General features: G+C 37.9%; 1 protein-coding gene across 9 annotated transcripts in view; it reads left to right on the forward strand.

Moving 5' to 3' along the window:
- The window catches only part of PDE4D (phosphodiesterase 4D, cAMP-specific), a 1,610,544-nt gene that overhangs the window by 1,213,274 nt on the left and 379,155 nt on the right, over nucleotides 1–18,115 (forward strand). Inside the window, exon 1 of one of the 9 annotated variants that reach the window (XM_010853470.1) lies at nucleotides 11,247–14,885. The exons of the other annotated variants lie outside the window; for them this stretch is intronic. Coding sequence (XP_010851772.1) covers nucleotides 14,596–14,885 — 290 coding nt within the window. The 5' untranslated portion in view covers nucleotides 11,247–14,595. Of the gene's footprint in view, nucleotides 1–11,246; nucleotides 14,886–18,115 lie in introns of those variants that run through there. 9 annotated transcript variants of the gene reach the window in all.

Genomic DNA, 18,115 nt, shown 5'->3' on the forward strand with positions numbered 1-18,115 from the left:
AAACTTGTATTTTCATTTGCCGAGTTGAGGAAAGACAAGGAAAACACTGATTTAGTGGTAAGGTGCTGGAATGGGAACCTAAAATTCAGTGTGGGCACTGGGAGGTGTATTTGTGGGCAGAGGCTTCACGCCCTGCCCCCTCGCCCCAGGACCCACCCCAGAGTCCGCCTGCACCCGTGACACACAGCCTGTGCGCTCCGTGGACTTCGCATCTGGGCAACTGGGAACTTTCTCTGTTCAAAGGAGCTTGCTAGACTGTGTGTGGGCTGCCCAGAGGGCTTGTGACTAAGCACTCCCAGGTCTGTCCTCAGACATTTAAAGAACAGAGTATGCTTACACACCACACATTCCGCTTGCTTCAGTGGGACGAGCCCGAGGCGTGTGTGTACGGTCACTCAAAGCAGTCCCCAAGAAGCTGGATTTCTATGTGCTCACCGTGATCACCTGCTCACTGATGTGTACGTCACTGATTCTTGTCCCTCCCTGCCCCACTTTCCCAACCTCTAATTTCATACAATTACCTCCCTGCCACCTCTCCAAATAAAGTATCTGTGCCAAGATTTTGCTGCATCTCTCAGTTCAGTTGAGTTCAGTCATTCAGTCGTGTCTGACCCTCCATGACCCCGTGGACTGCAGCATGCCAGCCTGGGAGCAATTCAACCTAAGACTATTATACATCCAAATGTCAGTGTCCAACAAGGGGGAAAACATGCTATTTTGAAAACAGGGAAAATGTCAGGGGTGGAGCTGTAGCTGGGAGGTGTCAGTCTTTGACAAGCCCGTGTGAAGTCACAAGGTCTACGTATGGGCTGGTTCGTACATATATTTGTTCCTTCCTTCTCTACCTCATGTTCTTTTTTCCATGTGAACATGGTGCTCAGCAGTGAACAGTCTGAGATTTTAACAGAGGCTGCAGCAAAATTTCTAGAGAGTAGTAGCCCAAGGGGAGAAGACAATGGCAACCCACTCCAGTACTCTTGCCTGGAGAATCCCATGGACGGAGGAGCCTGGTAGGCTGCAGTCCATGGGGTTGCAGAGTCGGACATGACTGACACGACTTAGCAGCAGCAGCAGCCCAAGGAGTAATGACAATTTGACTGGAAAGAAGAGGGTCTTGGGAGCTTGTCTTGAATCTACATTTGCATAAGAAGGATGTTGTTCTTCCTTTCTACTTTTTCCTTTCTACGTTATTTGGGGTGGTTTGGTAGTTCCGCTGGTAAAGAATCTGCCTGCAATGCTAGAGACCTGGGTTTGATCCCTGGCTGAGGAAGATCCCCTGGAGAAGAGAACGGCTACCCACTCCAGTATTCTTGGGCTTCCCTGGTGGCTAAGCTGGTAAAGAATCCACCTGCAATGTGGGAGACCTGGGTTCAATTCCTGGGTTGGGAAGATCCCCTGAAGAAGGGAATAGCTACCCACTCCAGTCCATGGGGTGGCAATGAGTCGGACACGGCTGAGTGACTTTCACTTTCACTTTAGAGAAACTAGAGATTATGGAAGGTCATGCCAAGCCACTCTTTGGTATTGTTACTTTTTTGTTTTTTAACATTGTATTTTGTATTGCAGTATAGTTGATTAACAATGTTGTGATAGTTTCATGTGAACAGCAAGGGACTCAGTCATATATATACATGTATCCATACTCCCACAAACCCCTCTCCGATCCAGGCTGCCTCGTAACACTGTGCAGGCTCCATGTGCTATACGGTAGGTCCTTGTTGGTTATCCATTTAAATATAACAGTGTGTTTGTGACATTACTTTTTTATATACATTCTTTTTTAAAAATATATTCCGTTTCCTTATGGTTTAATCACAGGATATTGAATATAGTTCCCTGTGGTATACATTAGGACCTTGCTGTTTATCCATTCTAAACATAATAGTTTGCAACCCCAACCCCCTGTCCATCCCTCTCCCTCCTCCTCTCCCCCTTGGCAACCGTAAGTCTGTTCACTATGTCTGTGAATCTGGTTCTGTTTTGTGGATAGGTTTATTTGTGTCATATTTTAGATTCCACATATGAGTGATATGGTATTTGTCTTTCTCTTTCTCACCTACTCACACTTAATGTAATAGCCTCTAGTTAAATCCATGTTGCTGCAAATGACATTATTCTGTTCTTTTTTTATACCTTTTTAACACTAGTGTATGTTCAGCCATACTATGCACTTGCCTGGCTCAAAAACATGTTTTGTATGAGTTTGAGGAAGAAAGTGAGTAGAGATAATGGAGATCCTCATTAATTAGGTAGGAGAGCCAATCACAGGCAAAACAGAGACTATACTTCCAATCAGTTGTTCAACTGAGTGTGAAAACAAATCATTTTCTCTCATTTTGAATGAGACTGTATATCAGATAAAACACAGCTCTTCTTGCCATACATTGTATCACCTTCCAGAGTAATTTCAGTTTTTTTGCAGGAAGCATCCAGAATTTAACGTTTCCTGCTGTGCAGTTATCCAAATCATTGTAATAATGTAAACCAGTGGAATCATTTACATCAATAAGGTTTTTATTCTAAGAGCTAATCCAAGCATAGAAAAAAATGTCCTTAATTCCCACATGCCTGAAAGGATAGCATTTTTTATCAGTCATTATCATGTAAAGTTTCAGGGGACTAGTATATTTCCAAATGGTCCTCAGAACCATACTAACATTTTGTAATTAAGTGCTTCTCTATTTTTAAGATGAATGGACAATATTTGATTTTAAACATAGCCTCAGTTTTCAATATTCAGTTGCCTTTTGTCAGATGGAAGAACAGTATTCGTTAGAGCAAGAGAGCAAGTGTGTGAAGTAATGGGGATGAACACGCGTGCTGATTTTTCTACCTTGGGGAGGTTATTTTTGGAACATTAAATGTCAAGAAACACAACCATGTGGAATATTTATGTACACATTTAATTGTAGAGAAGTAGGATACCAAGTCTGGGATACCACATATGCACTCTCTGTATGGAAAGACAGGAAGTCAGTTCCCAGATGATGAAGGCTAAGCAAATGCCCTGTAGGTCTAACTGAAGCTCTTGGCTCTTTGGATGAAGGCACAGTCCTGGTGGGCTTCCCTTGTGGCTCAGTGGTAAAGAATCCACCTGGCAATGCAGGAAACACGGGTTCGATCCCTGGGTCAAAAAGATCCCCTGGAGAAGTATTCTTGCCTGGGAAATCCCATGGACAGAGGAGTCTGGCAGGCTACAGTCCATGGGATTGCAAGAGAGTCAGACATGACTTAGAGACTAAACAATGCAATGCAAAAGAGCCCTGACAACCTCTCTTCACAAGGGGGAGCTATGCATACATCTAGCTCTTTTCATAGAATATCTTGTACCCTGGCATGAGCTGGGTCCCTAAACCTACGAAGAGCTTGGTCTCTCTCTCTTTTTGCTTGTTTTCTGGCCAGGGCTCTTTTACCTCCAGGAGGCAGACTGCTCTGTCTTCTCTAGTTAAATAGCTGCAGACCACATCATGCTGCTTCTAATTTGATTTTAAATCATATTATCATAGACATTAAATGGTGTGTGTGTTTTCTGGCTTCCCTGTACTTCTCTCTCTGACCCTTTAACATCTCAGCAATGTGTAACCTATGAGACATGTTTAACATGAATTCAAAAGTTTTTATTCATGACCTTTGGTTGAAATTTAATCAAGTTAAAAGTCTAACACTCCTGGTGGGAAAAAAAGAAACTTGAGTATTCAAGGATTTTAGTAGCACACATTTAGTTTTATCTAATTATAAAAAATAATCCCTATGCACTGTAGACAGTTTGAACGTTGCAGAAAAGAATGTTCAAAAAAGCCTATCATCCTACTAACCAGAGACAACCTTGTCAATATTTTGGTGTACATTTTTATTAATTATATTAATTGACAAATGCTTTTCATGAGAAACTAGAGTCTATCTAGTATTAGTAGCTTATAATGTACCTTTTTTCATGTTATATAATTATTATTTCTTTTCTGTGATGGGAATAGTTAAGATCTAGTCTCTTAGAAAGTTTGATGTTTATCGTATAATATTGTTTATAATCATTGTACTGTGCGTCAGAACACCAGGATTTCTTTAGCTACTAGTTGCAAACTTGTACCCTTAAGTAACATCTTCTTTGTTCCCCACCCCTCAGCCCCTATAACCCCCATTTTACTCTCTGTTTTCGCGAGTTCAACTCCTTTGGATTCCACATGTGCGTGATATCATACAGTATTTGCCTTTCTCTGTCGGACTTATTTCACTTAACAGAATGTGCTCAGAGCAAACCTATGTTGTCACAAATGGCAGGATCACCATCTTTCTCATGACTGAATAATATTCCATTGTGTGTGTACATATTGTGTGTGTGTGTGTGTATACAAGCACAAACTTTATAATTCCCTTTTAACAAAATGTTGACACTAAGATCTTGAAAGTGCCACTCTATGCATTTGTGGGGTTTTTTTTTTGCTGTATTTGCCATTTTCATTCAACCCTGTGATGAGTTAGTACTAGAGTTGCAAATACATATCCTTAAATGTACCTAAAGAGTCATTTCTCTGAATCTGAGAGGCTCCACAGTCCTTGGAATACCTGAGAGCCAAGGCTTCTCAGATGACGCTACAGCACTTACTTCTGATTGGATTCTTTTCAAGTATCCAACTCCAAAGATGAACAGAGAATGTTTGGTAATTATTCGTATGAGTCTTTGGTTTCATGGAGACTAAGGTTTCCTTTGTCACTTTTATGATGTCATTTGACCTTGACCTGCATCTCAAATTCCTGAGAAGGTAGCAAGCTTTTTCTGCAGACATATCAGAAATAGTAGGTGAAAATAGATTCATTGATATTAGAATTATTTTTCCTTTTTTTTTTTTTACAAAACAGAGCCTCTTTTTTGCCCATAACAATTTAGGCCTAAGATTGATGCATTGATACAATATTCATTTAAAAATATAAGGAAACAAAAAATCCAGAGAAAAACCAAAGTTCCCATGTATTGAACAGCTCCTCTGATTTCATAGATATTATAGGATATTTTGTACAATATCAGTAACTGTGTAATATCCAATCATCTGACAGAATTCACAGTTTACTAGGAATTAGCCTGTATGAAACAATTCAGAAAACATATTACCTAGGACTGAAGGTGTATGCAACCTCATGATTGACAGTTTTTATCACTTAAATGGATATTTATTTTGATAATTCATAATCCTGTAGCAAGTCTTCAACCTTTACTTTGCAATCATTTGTTTACTTTTGTAGTAAGGTTCAGGAATTCAAATTTCTTATGATATAGTCATTGAATAGGAAAAACACATTGCCTTTCTCCCACAGAGTTCATCCTTTAAAACAGACTCAATATGAAAGCACAGAGACCTCAGCGTTGAGTTCAACATCAGGTACAAAGCCATACGTAATTTGTCAGATGCATCTCATTATAACAGTGCTGTTCTCATTGCTCTAGTCCAGTATGATAATCACCTTTATTAAAGAAACAGCTTTTAAATGTTACTGTCAGAACCTAAGTGGTGTCTTCACAGATGTTTACTATAAAATTCTTTCAACTTTTCTGAATTTTTAAAATTTTTCATAGTATGATTTTGGAAAAAAAAATATATTTTTTGATATGGCAAAAAACATATTCTGCAATTTTTCTGAAACAAGGTTTATATGTCTCCTCAAGTTTGTGTTTTAGAAATCTGTAATCAGCTTATTCTGGAATATTCCAGAGCTGATTGCCCTGTTTATGGCATTCTATTTTCTGTAAAAGAGAAATGCCAAGGAACAGTCAGTTTTAATGTTGTGAGCAATATTGATATATTTGATTGAGAAAACACTAACCGCAAGAGGTTACAGAGATGTTTTTATGAGGTGAGATGTTTTCCCAGTCTCAAGCCTGTATAAAGAGGGACCATTTTTCCTTTATATCCTTAGCTGCTTACCACTGAGTTACACCCACGCGCTACACTAAGTATGAAATAAGAAATTATTTATAAATGTCTCTCTCCTGCACCCTTCCCAGTTTGAGATAATATTAAGACTAGACTGTCAGAGGAGCAATATTTCCCCTGGACTGGGTGCTTTGAAAGGTATTTCACCAAAATTACATTATTAGATTTGTTTTTAGTGTTGATCATCTGAAAACTCACTTTCTCCTTAATTATATACATTTTTCATAAATAAGAGCTCATGTCATTATTCATCTCTATAAATATTTTATACCTGTTCTCTTCCTACTACCCTGATACTTTTTCAAAACGTAAGCCCCGTCCAGTTTCTTCTAAGCCTTGAGGATCAGTCTTCTGTTTGTTCATGCTCTGTTTGGGCATAATTGTGTTCACCATCCATCACCAGTGTGCATCTGGCCTGGCACCTGGCACACAGTAGATGCTTAATATATACTTATGAGGGGATGGAAGGGCAGAAAGAGAAAGGGGAAGAAGGGAGGGAAGGAAGAACCTGCTATATTTGCCATGTGAATGGCCTGATTGTGCACATGTCTGTTATGAATGTCTTAGGTGGTTTTTGAGGGATAGCTAGAAAGTGGTGCCTTAAATTGTATGCATCCGGTTATAAAACAAATAACAAAAATATACTGTTTTCTTTCACTGTTACTCAAACACCCAGGTTTCAGTTTTAGCTCCTAATGAACTGCTAGCATTGGTTGGATGGACTGAAAAGTGTTTTCATTTCTTTTCTGTTTAAACTATACAGAAAGAAAATCCAGAACAATACACAGTGCTACAAACACTGACATTATATTAATAGTGTCACTTCTCAAGTCTTGACTAAACCCCACCAGGCCTCCAGTATTCTTGCCTGGCAAATCTCATGGAAATAAGAGCCTGGTGGGCTACAGTCCATGGGATTGCAAGAGTTAGACACAATTTAGTAACTAAAAACCACCACCATTGTCATAGTAAAATAAAGAATTAAAAAAAAAAGAACCCCAGCCTTGTGATGACATTTGCTTCACAGAATCAGTCAATACTTAGAGAGTGTCAGGCTGAAGAAGGGGTTCTGGGAATGATATATCAGCAGTAAGTGCCCAGAAATGGGAGAGTTTATGCATATTGGCTCCAATAAATGGACATCCAGATTTAGAGAGATATTGAATAGTGTCATGGAAAAAAGTCCCAGTGCCAAAGTTGAAATCATGAGGTTGTTATTATTTAGGGATCCATGGTATTTGGGGTCTTTTTTCTTTCTCCCAAGGGAGCAGTTTTGTTCCTCAGCCTGGTAATTCCATCACTGCTTTTCTTGTCTGTTAACATAGTTCTAAAAAACTGAAAGAGGCCATTTCTGCCCTTATTTGGTGCGTGGTCAACAAGGAGAGCAGCGTGAGTTGGAATCAGTACTGTGAATGCTTTTCCAATTAAACAACCTGTCTTCAGGACCCCATAAGTTTTCAAAAAATAAATAGTCATGTTTCTATATTTAGGTGAAGGCCAGGATTTTGAACAATTGAGAAAAATTCCATCAGCTAACTTTGGTAGAATCCTTTGATACTTATTTTTTTTTTTTTTTAGTGTTTTTAAATAGAAGCAATAGAAGATTTTTAATTTGCAAATAAAATATTAAAATTTTGCTATAGGATTAATCTTTAAAACATGCCAGATATTCTGTCCTTGCACACAGGAAAAAACATTTCAAATAAGGGAGGAGAAAAGGACCATCAAAGCTGAAGATTGATATCTTCTGTAACTGGTTAAATGATACGCCAACTTACTATGACCATATAGTGACCATTTTAGAGGACAATTCTTAAAACTGTAAGTGTTTCTAACAGTAAGAAAAATAGTTTTCTTGTTCTCGAAAACATTTACTGACATTAGTAGCAATTCCTAAAATTTGGGGTGGCGTTTTCCAAAAGCTTTTTTGTAGATTATTCTATTCATTCATCTTAAAAAGTTTTTTCAGTGATTCTCATTTGGATAAGACACTGAATTCACAAGATCAGGCAACAGTGCTCAAGGTCATATGGCAAGTTTGTAGCGTAACTGTGGCTCTAATTCCCCCTACTAGGGCTGCCCTGAATACTTGCCCAGTGGTGTTTCATCAAAAAAAAAAAAAAAAAAAATTCTGGGAACAGGCTTGTATTCATTTGGTCATAACAGTAACAGTGTTTTTCTGATTTTGTTGTTTTATTTTTTTTAATTCATTTTTATTGAAGTATAATTGATTTACAATGTTGTGTTAGTTTCTGCTGTGTGGCAAAGTGAATCAGTTATACGGACTTCCCTCCTTCTTATATTCTTTTCTCATATAGATTATTACAGAGGACTGAGTAGAATTCCCTGTGCTGTACTGTAGGTCCTTCATTAGCCCATTTTATATATAGTAGTGAATATACTTCAATCTCTCTCTCTCAATTTATCTCTCCCTCCCTTTCCCCCTTGGTAATCATAAGTTTGTTTTCTACATCTGTGACTCTATTTCTGTTTTGTAAATGAGTTCATTTGTATCCATTTTTTTAGGTTGAATATTCGTTTTATTTTATTTTGATTGATTGCTACAAGTGTGGCTTTGTCAGAAGGTACATCTAAGGGAAGAGAAAATAGATAAATCCCACCTAAATTACCCATGGCAAAATTTTTTTTTGCTCCTGTTTAGGAACATAAAAGAATATAATATAGGTGATGCATCTTATTTTCAAGAAGTCCTGAGATGATTGATTTACTTATTAAACAGAGTTATTGTGACTTGTTTAGTTTTCTATATACTAGGGATGCAGTAGGAGAGCAGAGTTTATGTCCTCATGATGTTTGGGTCAGTCAGGGAAGCCAGTCATTGAAAAAGTAACTACAGATGTACTGATAGTGACAAAGAGGAAGTGCAGAAAGTGCTATGGAGACATCCCTTAGTCTGGGAAAGCAGGGAAGTCTTCCTGGAGGAAGTGACTTTCAAGATTGAAGTTCTGTATCCACCCTTGCACTCACCTGTCAATAACTAAGCAGGGCTTTTTTTTTTTTTTTTTTTTTTTCAGTCTGCAATCAGGAGTACAATACTGAAAAGAAAAATTTTCTGACTCAGAATTGTCATATACAGAAATTTAGACAAACACTTACTGACCCCAGAAGATTTTGCACACATTTAAAAACATAATGCTTAGTTCTTTATTTCAAGTGATTAGCCTTTGTTAATTTCAAATTTTTGAAGCATTTGACTTTAGAAGTATTTCCTGTTAATTACTTAAAAAAAAATACGAAAACCCTCCTAAGACTTTGTTAGTTACTTACTAGGCACTTAAGAAACATAAAACGTCTTTCCCTTCCCTCTTATTTCTTCCTCCCTATTTTTTCCTCTCACCCCCCATTTACCCAAGTGTTTAGAAAGAACTCAGAGCCTCATTATATAGAAAGGGCTTGACCTAATTGTCTTCCAAATTGATAAAACATTCCTAAAATATGTAGATAGAAAACTTGAGTGTTTAACAAAGTATTTTGATTCAAAATTTAGTCTTATCTTTATTTTATATTTAATCGTGCATCTTGCCATTTATTTTATTCTCTCTCTTAATAATTTTAGCTATTTTCAAATGGCAAGTTCTAGAGAGAATCTGGAGAAAAAGCAAACTCTCCTATACTGTTTGTGGGATTGTACGTTGGTGCCCCCACTATGGGAAACAATTTGGAGGGTCCTCAAAAAACTAAAGATAGAATCACCATATGCTCCAGTAATCCCACTCCTGGGCATATATCCAGACAAAGCTATAATTGAAAAAGATACATGCACCCCTATATTCACAGCAGCACTATCCACAATAGCTAAGACCTGGAGACAGCCGGAATGTCCATTGACAGATGAATGGACAAAGAAGATGTGATACATATATACGATGGACTACTACTCAGCCACGAGGAAGAATGAAATAATGCAGTTTGCAGCAACATGGATGGAACCTAGAGATTATCACACTGAGTGGAGTAAGTCAGACAGACAAAGCATCATGTGATATCACTCATACGTGGGATCTAAAATATGACACAAATGAGCCTATCTATAAAACAGAAACAATCTCACAAGCTTAGAGAACAGGCTGGTGACCGCCAAGGGGGAGGAAGAATGGGAGAGCATGAATTGAGAGTTTGAGCTTAGCGGAAGAAAACTATATATAGAGAGTGGATAAACAAGGTCCTAGTGCCTAGCACAGGAAACTGTATTCAGTATCCTGTGATAAATCATAATGGAAAGAAGTATTTAAAAAGGATGTATGCATATGTATAACTGAAACTAGCAAGACACTGTAAATCAACTATACATATTTTTAAGGCTTTAAAAACTTCTTTAACAAAATTAATTAATAATAATTTTAGCTATTTAATTACATTTTATTTCCACTTGTGCCCTGGAGCATGTATGAATAAAGGGTACATCTGGAGCTGCTTAAAATGTAGCATATGCTTTCTTAATGCTCTTAAGACTATGGGTTACCCTCAATTCTGTTAGCACTCCACTGTATTACAGCTCATAAAAAAACTTTCAGAACAGTTTCCTTTCTTTCAGAACATGGAATGATTGACCTCTGAATCAAGTAGATGCATATAAGATTTAGAATGACTATTTGAAAGCAATTCAAAGAAAATGTTAGTATAATTTTTCAGCATTTCCATTTGGAATAATAAGTGATAGTTGATCACGATAGTGTATTAATGTAATAAGCCTTATTTAAACCAAAATTACTTATACTGAATGAATAGGTTTTCAGAAGTGTGTTAAATCCAGTTGTTAAATTTCCTTTCTGCATACTCTTTTGCAACAGATCACCCTGAAAATAGAATTGTTATAATGAAACTATTATCAGAGATAAATGATAACATGAAAATGAAGCTGTTTGCTTCCACATTAAACTCTGCTGCCTTTGAGTTTGCAACCAGCAACTATTTCAAAATACAGCATTATCTTGAACCCATATCTCCGTCTGCTCTGGTTTCCTGCGGCAGAGTATTTCAACATCATACAGCCCCACTAATGTAACTCTTGGTGTCTCTGAAGTTTAGCTTAAACCTTCCCCTTCCACCTCTCCAATAGTGACTTGGTGTGTAAGTAAGTGCTATGTGATTATATTTAAATTCTCCTACTTTTAAATTTAGGATTTTCAAAATTGATTCATAGTAACTATCTCCTATGGGCTTCCCTGGTGACTCAGCCATGAAGAATCTGCCTGCCAATGCAGGAGATGCAAGTTCAATCCCTGGGTCAGGAAGATCCCCTAGAGAAGGAAATGGCAACCCATTCCAGTATTCTTACCTGGGAAATCCCATGGACAAAAGAGTTTAACAGGCTGTAGTCCATGGGGTCACACAAGAGTGGGACATGACTTAGCGACAAAGAAACAACAACAAGCTATCTCCTATAAAGGAAATTCTGAATTTGTATCAAACATCAAGCCTTAAATTTGCCATTTTAACATCTGGAATCAAACCAAAATTGCAGAAATGTTCAAGGGGCAAAGGTTCCTTATTTAGAGGTCCGCAAAACATAAAAGCTACATTACTGGCAGGAGATGGGCATTTTCTTGCGATTTTAGGGAGGTTAAGAATGAAGTGAATAACACCTGGGTGAAAGCAAAGTTTAGATTAAAGAATCTGGTTTTCCCTGGGATGTAAGTTTAATTTCCAACTTGCAAAAGAAGAGTTTGTCTTAGAGATGAAACATTTCTCCTTGAAATTCAATCATGCTTTTCCTGAAACTTCTGGAAAATAAATGCTTACTAATAGGACAGAAATTAAAATATTCACAAGATTTCTATTTCATTTCTTTCTCTACCGTTTAGTACACGAGAAGGGAAATTTATAAACAGCTGTGAGTGAGTGAAGTTGCTGAGTTGTGTCTGACTCTTTGTGACTCCATGGACTGTAGCCTACCAGGCTCCTCTGTCCATGGGATTCTCCAGGCAAGAATACTGGAGTGGGTTGCCATTTCCTTTTCCAGGGAAAACAGCTGCTTGAAAGATAAATGACAGCAAAGATTCATCCTAGCAAATATTTTATTTAACCTTTATATTGTTTCCGATTGCCTAAATTCTCATGTTTGTGAAGTTCTGTGAAATACTAGCTAGTCCTGGAAAATGATATTAATGGTTATACTTAAAGCATTAAAATCAAAGTTAAAACTTAAGTTTGCTCATTATTAATCTCAGAAGTAAACAGTGTATTTCTGTGACTTTGCTGAGACCTGGTCACCTAACAGAGATTATGCCTAGCTATACAGGAGAAATTAGATGGAGGTGTTTGAGTAATTATTTAAGGAGAAAAATAGCATCAACACTGGCAGATACTCCTTGTAACTTCATCTAATTTCGCATTAGGAAAAAAAGGATCCAAGTTTCCATTTTCCCGGTCATCATTTCACATTCATAGTTCTGTTGTTTTGATCATGTTTAACTTTTCCAGATGTCTGCTTTCAAGAAGCGGAGGGCGGGAGGAAATCTTTGGGTGATAATGAAAAAGACAACTTTGCATCTCTTCAGTATACATTTCTTGCAGAAAAACGTAAACATTCTGTAATACCTCCATCGTGCATTATTATTATCCCCATGTATTTTATCAGCTAGATATCAATTAACAGAACATTCTTTTCAAAAGTAAATTAGAGTGGACAAAAACAAGTTTTAGTCAAAATACCTGCCTGTTGCTGACTTTAGCCTGAATGGGAAGATAGGGTCCATCTTTCCATGACAAATGCATTTGGAATAACAATGAAAATGATATTTTTCTGCCCCCAATGTTGTGTTTATGGACTGTAGCCTTCATTGTTAAAAACCAGTAACACTTTTTGATCTACAAAATTTGAAATGCCACTGAATAAAATGAGATCTTTGTATTGCATGGAAAGTACAAAAGTAAATCTTTGCCAGTACCTTCCCTCCTGTTCTCTTGTTTGTTCTTTGTCTACCCTCTTCTCTCCCTTCATGCCATTCCACCCCTCACCAGTTTTCAGCGACATCCACCCTCCTCACCCAGACGCCCAATTTTTTTTTTTCCACTGTCTGGCTTCAGTCTTGGATGAAGCCATTCCACTACAGACCAAGTTGTTCAGCTCTGTGTCAACTCTGCCAGAAATGTTTGCATTTCCCAAGAGCTTTCCTGACATGGAAATTTAATAGAATAATGGAGTGACGTGCTAATAGTGGAATTTAACACACCAAGAAATGCAGACCGGTGTAAGTATGGGCTCCTTCTCAATCCTTTCAAAGACTACCACCAAGATGACCACTCATATTGCTCTTGTGAAATGAGGATCCAAATACAAAGGCAAAAAAAGATGTAGTTTGTGAAGCATTAAAATCCTGCTAGTTGATTTCAGAGAGAATATGTTTGTTTTTGAACTCTTGGCTCCTCCGAGGTCGCTGCTGTTCAGTCAGCTATCACTCACCCACTCTTTTAACCCATCCGTCAGATAACAAAGAGGTGAAACCATAAAAGCACGTTCTATTACTCATCCCCAAGGCTGATTTGAAACCTGTGTTCTCAGGAACCCCTGATGTGCTGGATGCCATCATGAAAAAAAAGTGTCATGTTGACTGACTTGAGCTTTTACCAAAACTGTGAGAATACTTTGGACCCCTTGGGTATATGAGATAGATTGGGCTCTCAGGGGGGTCTCAAAATTTGGCCAAAGTGGTGGTGATCACCAAACACAACTGTTGGTCAGTTTTGCCCAGTCCAGAGGGGGTTAAATCACTGCTGGGCATTCCAAACCTCTCTAATCTTATCCTGGAGAAGTGGAGTTCTGCCTTGGTTTACAGTTGAGGTCACCAGCAGGGCAATGTTTAGACAGGGACTGATGGAATCACGCAGCATTGTTAACATTAAATAGCACTGGTGGTAAGGAGCCATGATGGTACTGGGTCCCTGGGACTCCTGGAGCACACTGTCTTCAAATAGATGCCTCACCGAGATGTGCTGGACTCGTAAAATGTGTGAAGGGCTCTGTATGGCTTTTCATCATTTGTTTAACTTGAAAGAAGATTGTTTTAAGGGACTTATCATAGAGTTAAGAAATATTTCTAGGGAACAGAAAACGAAGAAGAAAATTGATCTTTGTTACCGTCAAAGTCATGCGTTACACTTCACTCTCCAAGGTGACGCAGTATCTCCTTGAGGGAAAAGCTGCCAGAAGTGTTGAAAGTGATCTGCCTGTTTTCTTCTCAAGCTGACTTGCAGGGAGGCCCTGGTATTTAGAGACTGTTAATTCCTTGTGGAGGGTTTACTAATAACTGTTCATCCCTGTTTCTAAGAGAAGTTGAAATAAGAAACATGACATCTGGCAGCTAGTTGTGTGAAAATTAGTAAATCTGTGTCGAATTTCCCAGTCATGGGCATGTATTAACTTGAAAAAAAAAAACAAACAAAGGCCTTTGTTTCCTTTCTTTTTCCCTAAACTTCACACTTGATATAAAGGCTTACCCACTTCAGTCATGCCCGTATGTGTGTGTGTGTGTGTGTGTGTGTGTGTGTGTGTACGCTTGTGTGTGTGGTGCTTTCCAGGAGTGGCATGTGACTGTGCTGTTTAATCAGGGCTATATTTAAAAACAAATTTTCAAGGGAGCGTTTCTCATGTTATTAATGAGATGAAGTCGGAGTGAAGCAAGCTGTGTCGCAAAGGGCAAGTGTCATGAGGCAGGAAGTCCCGGCCATCTCTTCTAGCTGTGCTTCAGCCACCTGCCACCTCGCTGGCAGCCCAGAGCAGGCTCAGAGGAAATGCCTGCCCTTGGCCACAAGTGCCTACTGCTCCTCCAGGGGCCCCCCTGCCCCAGGGATCTGCACCCACTCTGACTTGCCTCTGTCTCCAGCAACCCCGGCACCTCCTTCACACATGGCTTTTGTGTGGGACCCTCGGGGAGCCTCAGTGCCAGCACTGTCCACAAGAGTCAAGTCAAGATCACGATTCTCAAAGTCTTACAGGTATTGTTCTTTCCTTTTTGTGGCTGGGATCAATTTTTTTCATCAGCCTCTGTCGCCCTAGGCCCCCTGCAAAGAAGTCTCGTGCCCTGTATTGATCTGTTTAACTTCTGTTTCCTAGATTGCCTTCAATTGGCAGGATAAATGGGCAGTATACAGAATAGGAACTGTGAAGATGAGAACCTTAACAGAGCTGAGGCTATTTGGGAACCCCCAGAAGCAGAAGGAAATTGACTAACTGTAAAAGCTGATTTTGAGAGTTAAATGGTAAACTTAGAAAAGCATCCCCGTGGCTGGCATCTGGAAAACAAGTGTGTTAGCCCACTTAATGGAAGTAACATAGCCAGATTCTGTAGTACTAACTTTCGGTTAACCCTTGAAATAGCAGGGAAGGGTTCTTGTTTGGTTCAAGAAGCAAACAAACAACAACAAAACACTTCTGTGTATGTATAAGTGTTTGAGGTCCTATTCACATGGAAAAGTAGAAATTATCTCTATGGTCTAGATAGTAGTTTGGAGTTTTAATTTTGCCAACGGGAATTAGATACCACAAAATAGAAGGAAATATGTTCTTAATCTGTTATGTCCAAAGATTTCTGTAGAAATATATGAAAAATCTTGAGCTCAAGACTTAAATAAATTGTCAGTGACATGTTTGCTTTACATCCAAGTTAGGCTTATTTTAACCAAATAATTTGGAAAGAAAAAGAAGACATTGAGAAAAATCTTTGATTTCCTTTTTGCTTCAGTATTCTAGATGTTTACAAAGAAAAGATTGACCCTTCACACATTTTGTGGTTCTGATTGGTTAGTCTGTAGCATTGCAAGCTATTTCACCAGTAGCAAATAGAGGTGAAATCTTAAGCAAAATTTCAAGAATTTCTTTAGACAAAATGTAACATACCTGGAAACCACCAGGCATAGAATTATGCATTAAATTTGGATTCAAATGTGTTCGGATTTACTTGCATAAACACATTCAAAGTTTAGATTAAAATAATCCACAAGAATTGTTTATTTGTTTTAGACAGTATTAAAGATGGTGTCCTTGGAATTTTTTAGGAAACTAAGAAATCAAAAAGACTCAAATTATAATCTTCCCTAGTAACAAAGAATAAGCAAACTTTGACAAGGGATAAATAAAAGATGGAAGTTAAAGGTTTAAGTAGTACTTCCTTACTTCTAGATGTACTGCCGTTAGTACTTCTACTTCAAAACAGAATAAACATCATTTATTTTTATTAATTATGTTAATTTGTTACAGTTAAGAATGATTCAAAGTTAGAAATTATATGCCTACTATATGCTTTATATTCTACTGAATTCACTTCTCATGCTTATTATTTGCATCTCATGCTTCTTATCTGCTAAGTTGTATGCTTATTTAAGATTTGTAAGCATTACTGTGCATATTTCCAATAGATAGTGGCTTCTAGAAACTCCTTATCATTGAAATCTGATAACAAATTTCCAAATATCATGCATATCTAACTGCTGGGTAGGGTAAAAGAAATAGCATGTTTGTCTAAAGGATTTCAGAAATCTTGAGAAATGTAGAGTTTAAACTCTCCTGTGTGATCTGCAGATATATTATGAAACTTGCCTTCTTGGTCTGCCAAAGATATTTTCATTTTTCTTGTCAGTTTTATCCTTTCCAAAATAGAACAAGCACTGGTATGTCTAAGGATGAGTTTTCTGTATATTTAAATGCCCTGAGTTTGTAGTTCTAACCTTCTTTCATAACAAGTTTAAGAGGTGAGAATGACACCCTGAAAAGCCATTAAGGACCAGTCTCTTTTGAAACTTGAGAGACTCTGTTGCTTATTCATTTGCTTTTAATTTGATTGTTAATTTACCAAATAATATTAATTGTTTATATGTACTCTCTTCACTGTTCTGTGGGTCCTATTTTCTCTATCCATTTGGATTAAAATTTCCTTGAGTTCAGAGGCTCCTTTCCATGCAGGGGGAATACCATTAATGCATATTTGATGAAACATCTTGCTACCTACACTCTCTTAGTTGATATTACTCAACTAAGAGAGTTGGATTTCTATGTGGAAAATCAACTTGCAGATATGATCAGGACCTATCACAGGCCAAGAGTTCAGTGGAAAGTTAAAAAGCTAAGACAGCAGTTGGACACTCTGAACTCACATTTTCGGAGGTCTCTTAGTACTAAAAACAAGAGTAAACATTCAGTCACAGCAGTGTGCTGACAACAGTGGGGGAAAATGTTTATTGTATAGCTTTAAACTTTTATCAGACCACATCAACTCAAATTCACGAGTCACAATATTTATGCATATGTACATGCACACACACACACACACACATAGACATACACCCACACGTTTAAATTCTACATTTATCTTCTGAATGGCAGTTTCATTGCATAGCTTCCCTGGAGTCAAAAGTATTAAGCTATTTGAGGTAAACATTTGAAATACCCCACGGTTTTGCAACCGAGCTTTTGTATTTCTTCATTTCTTTTTTAATCTATGAGATCTTTAAAGCAGGGAAGTAATTTAAACTTATCTTGACCTTTGAGGTAATTCTACTATTGAAGCAACTGACATAATGAGACGTTAGCCAAGATTTCTTGGTTGAATTTCTCGTTTACAAGTTTTTTTGCTTTAATAAACATAATTTTATAGTCTGTAAAATTCTACATGTGTCCAGTAGAGGGTTTTTTCTTTTCCTTTGAAAGATGGAATGGATATTATGCATGACACTGGTAATACTCAAATGTTAAGCTGGAATATTTGTCTCTGGTATTGTTTTCACTCCCTGTGGCATTCGGGCTGAAGGAAAGCCAGGTCCTTAAAGAGTCTGATTTTTTAAAGTAACCATAAATCATACGTATTTGATGAGTGTTGATCCCTGCGAAGCACAACCTTGGGCAGTACCTCAGTGTTTGAAATAGATTTGAAAGTTGTTCTTCAACAGTGATGAGTTCTTGCCTTTTGTGGATACTTTTAGAGAAAGCCAGACATAATTAACGTATAACTTATTAAGCTAAATTTGATTTGATGCAGAAAAAGAGAGAGACAGGAAAAGAGGATTACGTTCTAAAGAGACTGATTTTCCTCTGTGGCCCTAGAATGAGAGCCACACCTCTCGTGTCTGCTTTAGAGGAGGGAGAGAAGGGAATGACGTGCTTCCCTTGGATTTGAGAAAGTGGTATCAGTGAGTGGACTCGTGTTTAAATGTAGTTTAAATGTAGTACCTCA

The sequence above is a fragment of the Bison bison genome, unplaced genomic scaffold (assembly GCF_000754665.1).
Source record: "Bison bison bison isolate TAMUID 2011002044 unplaced genomic scaffold, Bison_UMD1.0 scf7180017864328, whole genome shotgun sequence".
Classification (NCBI taxonomy): Eukaryota; Metazoa; Chordata; class Mammalia; order Artiodactyla; family Bovidae; genus Bison; species Bison bison.